We start from the raw sequence: 9,526 nt of genomic DNA, 5'->3' as shown, positions 1-9,526 counted from the left end.
GAGAGAGAGAGAGAGAGAGAGAGAGAGAGAGAGAGAGAGAGAGAGAGAAGAGAGGGGTAGCTTTTCTGCGGAAGAAACTGGACGAGCCATCTGGGTATTTACATCGATTCCCAAGTCCGCGTAAGCCGTTACCGATAACCGTTACGCGTGGATGCAGGAAGGAGGATTGGAAAGGGAGGAGACCGGGTGGTGGGTTCGCGGCCGCAGTATTCGGGCGCGGATTTCATACGACCGTGTGGAAACGCGTCCTATTTGCCTGGAACGTCCCGCCGAATGTCCCACCCTGTTACCGTCGAATGACTGCTGTGCTCTCTCATGTTTAATTCAGGATTTGGACGGTGGTCGCGACGCAGTCGATATACTTTGACGGTTTCTGTCGTGCCCAGTCTGTGCGTTTCATTTTTTCTATTCTTCTTTTGATTTTTCTTCTCTTTACAGAGAGAAAAAATATTATAATTTCTTCTTATATAAATTCTTTCCAATTTCACTATATTTCTTTCTATATTTCTATCTAGTAGTTCTATATTTCTTTCTAGTAGTACAAGAATGAACGGTCAGTGAGGTAAAAGTATCAGTGCATAGACATAGACACTAATAATGCTGATACCAGATACTGGACATTCTTATTGTTTTGATTTTTAAATATGAATATATTTTAACTTTCAACGTATAGAATATGTATGTATATTCAAATATGTACACATAGTGTGTGTGTATATATATTCTGTATTGAGAGTTTAAATATTCATATTAAAATACCAAAACAATAAAAATGTAGAGTCAAGAATACCAATGTTATTAGTATTCAGGTATTGGTACTTTTATCTTTCTATCTTGCTGAAGAATATAGTAAATTTCACTACAAACATAGCAAATTTTTTAATAACACACTGAGAGAAAAAATATTTAAAAAAGAAGAAAGTACTTATTCGATGGGTACTAATAAGATAACTACTTACATGAAAAAGTTTTTATTTAAATAGAATAAACAATAAAAAATTTCATATATAGCTTTCATGAAAAGCTAAAGTTTTAAGAAAATGTATATTTCCTTATTTGGAAAATATTTTATAGCAGTACACGTAAATATGTTATTATTACTCACCGAAGAGATATTCTTTATTTCTTAAATATGATTTCACTCCATGCATATTTCAGTTCTTGAAATATTAGTAATACATATGAAATGAAAAGGATAATAAATTATTACAAAATATCGATTTGTTATTTGGTTGAAAAATTTTATAGTTTTACTATAAAATCCTCTTTGTATATTTGAACGTTTCTTTTTTCTCTTTTTCTATTTCTTCTGCATCCTCTTATTCTCTTTCTTTTCCTTCTCTTCTTTTCGTCTTCACTGTCGTCTGCATTCCGTTCTTTGCATGGATCTTACCGTTTGTCGATCTTCTTATTGCTAAGAAAAATGACTCTCCACTTGGACAACGACGACGTGCTCGAACGATTTCGATTTGTAACTATTCGCGAATCATCCGGTCGTCCCGCAAGTTCGTTCTCCGAATTGGAATTCTTTTATTTGCGAACAACGCCCACGTCAGTGCGGGATATGAATTTCACACACTTTATAATAATAAATCAATAAATCCGATCAGAGGAAAAAAATTCCCCTTTCGGACAAGGCTCGAATTGTGGAATTAAAGTTTCTCGCATCTGGAGGACCTGTCGAACCCGTCATCGAACTATCGATGGCGAAACCCTCACGATCGGACGAAACGAGAATCTCGCATTATTTCCCGGGGATAGGAATCGATTTTAATTCTGTAAGAATTTCATTGCCACCGTTTTGCCCGTCCTCCCCCCTTAACCTCTGGAGGTTCTCGATCGCGGGATCTTCGATAATTGAAAAATAGATTTCGCTGTGCACGCGGGCGAAAGCGGATTCGCGTATGGCATTGGGAACTGATTACGCGACCTAGAAGAGGGAGAGGTGGGAAACACATATATATATATATATATATATATATATATATATATACATATATAAAATATAGAGAGAAAGAGAGGAAGGAAAAGCAGAGAAATGGAGAGAGAAAGTGAGGGAGAAAGAGAGTGAGAACATGAAAAAGAGACAGAGAGAGGTGGGAAGGAAAGAGAGACAGAGAGATCCATGTGAAGCAAGGATCAAAGAGAGAGAGAGAGAGAGAGAGTGTGTGAGAGGAAGGGATGGAGAGACGAGGGGAGAGTAGAGAGCAGGCAGGATGACGGTGGAAGTTTTAATTCGCAAAGTGCTCCGGCGTATCGTTAATTATAAGCAAACAGTACCGGGTTCGGCTTCGCAATTAAAACGGAAATGCCCGATGGATCTTACGCGCGCCACCATCATCGTTGGCTCCGCCGTCATAATCGTCGACGACGTCGACCCGTTCATTACGAGCTTCAATCTCTGACGCGCGACGTTCGACGGTCGTTAATAGCGCACAGGCTCCTCCCGTCGATCGTTGAGAAAAATCGTCGCACGCTGACAAAGACAGCCCGAGTGAGGCTGAGATTCTTTTTGCGAGTCAGCTTTTCTACGTTGCGCCGCGAGCCCAACGCTTTGTCTTCGTCAAGAGAGAGAGAGAGAAAGATAGAGGGGGGGGGGAGTCTCTCCTCCTTCCTCTTCCCCGGGGGGTTTTTTATAGTCGATGTACAACAGGACGTCCCGGAAGTCTCACGCGTTTCTTCTCGATTACGGGCTCATCGGCCAATTTACAGTCGATATTTCCTCGGCGAGCAATCCAGCCGACGTTATCGTTTCCTCTTTTCGTTTTCGCTTTCTTTGTTTCTTTTCCTCTTCTTTTCCTCTTCTCCTTTTTTCTGTCCGCGCGCGAACTTTCAGCTCCGATATTGGATGCCTCTCTCTAACTTGAGCATCTTCTTAACTCTCTCGGAAACATGATTCGCAATCCGGCTGCAGATTGCTACTTTCGGGCGCGCGATGCATGCCGATGTAACAACAGTCGTGAGCGATTGTCGCGAACAAACGTTGGAAACTATTCGATCCCGAAGACCGATTGGTGATTTTCTCTTCTTCACGAGCGAAATTTCTTCGCGAGCGAGTTGCGAGTTTGAGGCCCTTTGAAGCGGTCTCTGCTGGAAATTAATTGTGACGCGGGGCACCCTTTGTTTATTTAATTCCTTCCCTCTGAGCTTAAGTGACGAGATGCTCAAGAGCCGTCGTTCTTTGCCGAAACAAGCGCCATTCCTCTTTCCGGCACGGTATTTGCGGAACCCAAATTTCGACCGGGGACGTTACTCCGAAGCGTGATATTCCCGAGTTTCTTGTACGGGATACAGTCAAAAGACTCCTCTTCCGTGCTAAAGGAGAGCGAGGAGCCGTTGTGGCGCAAGGAAAATTCGCGATTTGCCATGTGCAGCCGGCCGTGAGGCATAAATACGTTTCGCGAAACGTCCCGTCCTCGATAACTTATTTTCAAGTGAAATTTCGTGCAGGTATACGGGGTGAGTCGCGAGCGTCGCACCTCCTCGCGATCAAAACGGGTGAGTATTTCTAGAAAAAAAAAAAAAAAGAAAGAAAGAGGGAAGTAAAACACGCGCCATGTCGATGTCGTTCGCAGATATCTCGACGCGCGTCGCGCAACAGTCGATACACTTGCCACGCCTGTGAGAATGTCGCGTGAATAAATCGGCCGTCAGTATCGCGCAATTTATTGAGACTGCAATATAAAAATGTAATTGCCTTTGAGTTATGAAACGCGTGACAGCAGGCATATTGCGCAACGCGGCTGCTCTCTCGTGTTGCGCAACAGAAAGGGGGTGTCGTGGCATGCAGGCAATTTAACAGAAATACAGGGGCAGAGCATCTCGCGCGCCGTGTGACGTAATCTAAATTTTTCGTCTTCTTCTCTCATTGTCCGTGCGACCATAAGCGTGATCGCGCACGAGCGCATCCGGCCGACCAACGAGGCTCTAATGAGTAACGTCCGAAAGAACGTTATTAATGGATATCTCGCGGACACGAGAGAGCCGAGATAAGAATCTACGCGCGTCCGTGCAGCTACGAAGATTGTAAGTTTTACGGCTGGGCGAGAGGGGAATAGGCTATAAAGCATTTCTCTCCAGCGCTACGGGCCATTCCATTAATATCGTTTTGTCATCGGTATGGCTCGCAGGATTACGTTATTCTTGGCGTTTCGCGCGCGCGAGCAATGCTGACGCGACAGGTTTTGCGAATTATGTACCGTGAAATATCACGAGCGTTCGCGGAAGACCGTTAGTGCGCGCGTCCCGACTCGTAATAAACAGTTCTTTCGTTTTGCATTAATTCCCACGGATTTTCCGCGAGCTCGAGGACTTTTCTCCTCCTTCCTCCTCCTACTCCCCCCTCTCTCTCTCTCTCTCTCTCTCTCTCTCTCCCTCCTTCTGTCTATGTGTCCCTTTTTTTCTCGTAGATCCTGATTTCTCCGGCACTCGCCCACGCGTCCGGTCGCGCGCTTCGCCTCTGTAAATAAATCGCCCACCCTTTCGCTGAAAATATATTTCCCGTAGGCAGCTGCCGCCGTTTGTTACTTCGAGGGGCACGATTGAAACGCAAAGTTTCACATTGGATGAGGGGTGGTGATATGGCCCGAGGTAACTGGCCGGGAAGGGGTGAGGGTGTAGAGGATTACATTTCGCATTCATGGAATTCCATCGAGGCCGCGTAAATCAAAAGTTCGAGGGCGTATATAAGCGCGCGGGTGCGGCGGCGCGGGGCGAAAACGCGAAGCGAGCGGAACCGAGATCGAAGATGCCGGGGCATCGTTCGTTCGTTCGTTCGTTCGTTCGTTCGTTCTGCGCGCATAACGTCGCGACTGTATCCCTGTGCGTCGTCGTTTACGCATCATTGCGCGATCCGGGAGTTGTTTCCTCTGTTCAATATCGTCGGGCAAATCACGCAGGAAGGAGAAGCGGAAAGAGAGAGAGAGAGAGGAGGAGGAGGAGGAGGAGAAGGAGAGCGAGGAAACATCACAAACGACGACAATAGGGTGACGACAGCGAGGAAGCGTGAGAGGGAAGAAGAGAGGGAGAACGCGCGCTATCAACGACGAATACATTTTTAGATACGACGGATAAGGGAGTTTTATTTACCCCCGTGGGATTCTCTTGACCCGTGAGAGGAAGAGAGGGGGAAAAAGGACGAGAGAGACAGAGAGAGATTCGCGTCGCCGTTATCGTTGTAACGCCGCGATCCGTGACTTACGCCCTCGCGAGACAAAGGGTTAATCTCCGCGCATGCGGGGTGATTTAATATCGGCGAATAATCCGTGCGTTTAGTCCATAGATTTAAAACCCACGATCCAATTAATATCGGTATAATCGGCGTCGGTTAATTATATCTCGCCGCGAACTGCATCTCTATTTCTACATATTCTACCTTTAGTCTCGACGGTGGATGTTATATATGTAGGTATATATATACTGCGAGATATCGTCGACCGATTAATTAAAAATGCTGTCTTGCAATGTTAATATTGCACGGCGGATTTTTAATTAGACTTTGTGAAACAGCGCGTGCTCCCCCCGCGTGCGTTGTGCAACCTTCGTCGTACAAATGGCGCGATATTATATCCATTTTATGGCGCGGTATCCATTTTTGTTTGTCGAGCCTCCTCCTCTCCCTTCAGAATCCCGCCGGATACGTCCGTCTCTTTTCAAAGGAACTTTTTTACGTTCTCCGCTCGGCAGCCTCGCGATCTTATTTTAACTGCCTGGATTTAGGTTTGCGAAAGTATCGTCGAGAGAGGGTAATGGTTTATCCTGGACATCCAAAGTAGACACGATAAAGTTCAAGTGCCACCTGACGAAAGTTCCGAGCTTCTCACAGGCTTCGCTCGGCCGGCTAGTCCCCGATACAGAGAGCCGGGGAGGATTAAAGGCGGATTGGCATGTGCATTACTACCTCTACTACGCCTTCTCACTTCTCCAGTTACACGATTTGTCCCCCTCGCCTGAGTGTTCCGCTGCGGAAAGACCCGCGAGGGAGGAAAATGCGAGGCAGGAAAAGAGGCCATCGAATCGCCGAATTAAATCGCGATCGACGAGCCGACCGAGAAGCGAGTCTTCTCGCGACAATGTAAGACGAATTTTATCTCAAATTTATTCAGTAATTAGCGCGTGATCCAATCGTCGTGATCTCGACGTAGACTCAGCTCACGTCTTTTATTCAGCTATCGAGTTAATGTACTGAAAAAATGGTTTGGTGATAGCCATCAAACTTGGATAACATTGTTCGTTGATATTGGCAATTGACATTGTCCAGCCTTGATGATTATTACTAAATCTTTTTTCAGTATATCAATTCTATACAACTAGCGATTACCTACTACTACTTATGATTACCTCACTGTTTTATCGATGTATACAGAGACGCGATAAAGAGGTATTAGATGCTTGCAAAAGTCCGTATGATATTAAAGCTTATTAATAACAATGAGATATAATATTTTAATGAAAGTATTATAAGTAAAGATCGCTGTTATCAATAATCTTTTGCCATCTTTTGGGCGATAGTTTGACCCCGTGATAAAATCATTCATCTTTTGAGGCAATCCATTCACCGACCATCACGAACTTTTGCAACTTACCCAATATATCAGGTACTTTAGCGAAATTTCGCGTTTCTACAGTGATCATCCACGCTGATATGACAGAAAACTTATCAACAAGGCAGCGAAACCTTTCGCATACGCTAAGTCCCGCAAGATTGACGGTAAATTTGCTCTCATCACGTCGCAAATCTTCTCGCTTCTGCTCATTTGGCCGAGCAGTGTGCGAGCGAGCGAGCGAGCGTGTGATCTCGCAATACGTTCGTAAAATATGATATTTAAACACACTGTGCTTCGCGCCGCTGCGATCACCATATCGCGCGCACCAATGCGCCGAGCACGTACTGTGCTGGGTGGGATGGGGAGAGAGAGGGAAGCGCAGCTAACAATTAATTGTACACGAGGCGAATTTCCGTTTCCGCGAGACCCAACCGGGTCTAACAATCGCCGCGGCCGCGACAGCACGTCGAGAATTGTTCATTGAATTATCGGACGATTAACATCGGCACGGTGTTAACGCCGGGTCAGCCAGCTAGCCAGCCAGCCAGCTAGCCAGCCAGCCAGCCAGCCAGCCAATCAGCCAGCCTTTCTTCCTGAAGGGGAAGACTCCGCCGGCAAGGTGTATTCAACCACAATGGCGTCTCTACGTTCTGCTTCGAGAATTTGCGGCCGCGCGCAAACGCGTAATTAGTTTAAACCGAGTAACGCGGTAATTAAGCCGGTTTAACTCCTTTATCAAGGCGAAGCGGACCCACCGTCTACGTTAGCTCGTATCTCGGTTGTCTCTGCGGCTTCCCGGTTTATCCTCCCCCGCCGTATTGCGCGTACGTTACCCGTTGCGCGCGCTCTGCCACGACTTATCGCCGTGAGTGCTGGCTCGTTCGCTCGAAAAACTTTCATCTAGTGCGTAAGCTGCAAAAAGGGTAGCTTTTTACTCGAAATCACGCGGTGTCCGCGCGGAAACGTATGGCTAGAGGGGATGGATGGGCTCTCGTTGATTTGTATCGGATTCAACCGGGGCGCACGATATTCTGTCCCCGACAACTATATCGACGAGTTGTCCCGAACAGCTCCAAAGTGAGCTCCTTTCATGAGAACGTGATCACTTCGAATTTGCCCCCGTGCCACTTTCCGAGATCTGTCCCCGAGGGCGCGGATCTGAAGCCAGTAGTGAGCGCAGCTGACATTGGCGCGGATCGCGAATAATCCCTTGGAACGATCGGCTGGAATGGCACACCCCTTACGTCGTCGTGCATTCTTATCCCCTGCGCGGCCCCCGAATGTTCCCGAAATGAAGAGCATCTTATTTCTCTTGGCTGTGAAATTCGGGAGGATTACCGCACACCGGTAGCGGGATTTCCGACTCGGCTGCGTCGTGAGGGGGTGCCGCCGCGGCGGGGGTGGAAATTCTCTCGCCGGTATCGGAATTAGCGGGGCACAAAAGGCGAGGCGGGCGCACGCGGCCGTGAAACGCCGGTCGAAGTAAGAGAGAGTCAAACAGAGAGAGAGTCAGAGAGAGAGAGAGAGAGAGAGAGAGAGAAGGGGAATGGGGAGAGAGAGCACGTTGGAAGTGGAATAATACGTACAATGGCGCGCTTAGACGGCAGGCAAGCAATTCTGGAGATTAAACCCGGCCATATCTGTAATTGACTCCCCGGCACATCCTTGGCTTTTCATTATTCAGCCCCGCGTGGAGCGCAGGGCAGGCGAGGCGAGCGCTGCTGAGACTTTTCCAGCCTGCCGCGAATCCCCAAGAGCTCGCGCCGTCCTGCCGATTTGCACTCGTCCGCGAAGATCGACGCCTTTGATCTCTATCACGTCCAGCGGGTCGTTCTGCCCCGATAGCAGACTTTCATCATCCCGCCTAGGGATGCCGCGCTTCGCTCGATATCGCGTCTGCGAGAGCTTCCACTGAGTTCGCGAGACAATCCGCGATTCTTGAGGGGGCCACTTGAATTGCGCGGTGAATCGTCACGAGCGCGAATTCGATTCCTGACGAGCGTGTCTCTGCAAAGCTCAGGCACTTATGGTGCCGGGCCATTTGCATCGCGCGACCGTCTCCCACGAGGTTCATAAATTTTCACGAGAAATTTTATGAGCTTTATAGCGAGACGCGAGTTATCGTCGCCGCCACCGGCGTCGTTACCGTCGTCGTTGCCGTCGTCGTCATCCTCGATATCCAGTGACACGTCGTTTAACAAAATTCACAAGCGACACTGTTGTACCGAGAGCATCGAATTTCGATATTCCCTCGCACGAGCACTCGACAGAGACCGTCCTTTGTCTCACTTACTGAACTGGTTTAGGTACGCGAGTGCCGACAGAGCCAGGCACGCTGTGTTTAAATCGCCCGTCCATGTTTTTCCTGTGTTGCAGGTGCCAGGAATGTCCCGTGGTGAAGCCTACGTTCCTCTGCGGCAGCGACAATCGCACGTACAGCTCGCCGTGCCGTCTCGAATACCACAACTGCATTCACCACACTTCCGTCCACATCGCCTGCAAAGGTTTTTGCCCCTGCAAAGGTGAGAGAGAACGAGAGACAGAGAGGGTGAGAGTGTGTCGGTGAGAGAGAGAGACAAAGAAGTGGGGGGGGGGAGAGAGAGAGAGAAAGAGAGAGAGATACTCTCGTGCAACTCGCTAGCTTAAATCGGGGGAAATTGGTTTAATCTCGGACCGGGCTTAATGGAGAACTCCCGCGCGAGCTTCGAGCAGTTTCGATAAGTCGCGCGCGACTGACGCGCGATGTGCGCTAATTATAAATGTTGCTGGGAAAGAGCGTCCCTCAAACGAGTCAATTAAACGGTCGTTCGATTGTTTGCACTTTTGTGCATGAAAAACTCCCGATGGGATTAATATCTTTTGATCGTGAGACACCGACGCGATCATCAATCGCCCTTTCCGCAAAAATACATCAAAATGTGAAGAGGTCTCTTGTGAAAAGAAATTTATTGCACCGAAAAATTCCCGTATGGTGCCTGTTG

General features: G+C 47.6%; 1 protein-coding gene across 2 annotated transcripts in view; it reads left to right on the top strand.

Annotated features, from left to right (window-relative positions):
* LOC116848982 (proteoglycan Cow) overlaps positions 1 to 9,526 on the top strand; it is a 181,398-nt gene that overhangs the window by 139,116 nt on the left and 32,756 nt on the right. For both annotated transcript variants that reach the window (XM_032825676.1, XM_032825677.1), the window contains exon 5: positions 8,922 to 9,067. In XM_032825676.1, the coding sequence (XP_032681567.1) occupies positions 8,922 to 9,067 (146 nt within the window). The remainder of the gene's footprint in view (positions 1 to 8,921; positions 9,068 to 9,526) is intronic.

The sequence above is a fragment of the Odontomachus brunneus genome, unplaced genomic scaffold, assembly GCF_010583005.1.
Source record: "Odontomachus brunneus isolate Ranch 3 - 2012 unplaced genomic scaffold, Obru_v1 Obru_scaffold_103, whole genome shotgun sequence".
Taxonomy (NCBI): domain Eukaryota; kingdom Metazoa; phylum Arthropoda; class Insecta; order Hymenoptera; family Formicidae; genus Odontomachus; species Odontomachus brunneus.
The sequence above is the reverse complement of the archived record's forward strand: the minus strand, read 5'-3'. Positions and strand labels throughout refer to the sequence as shown.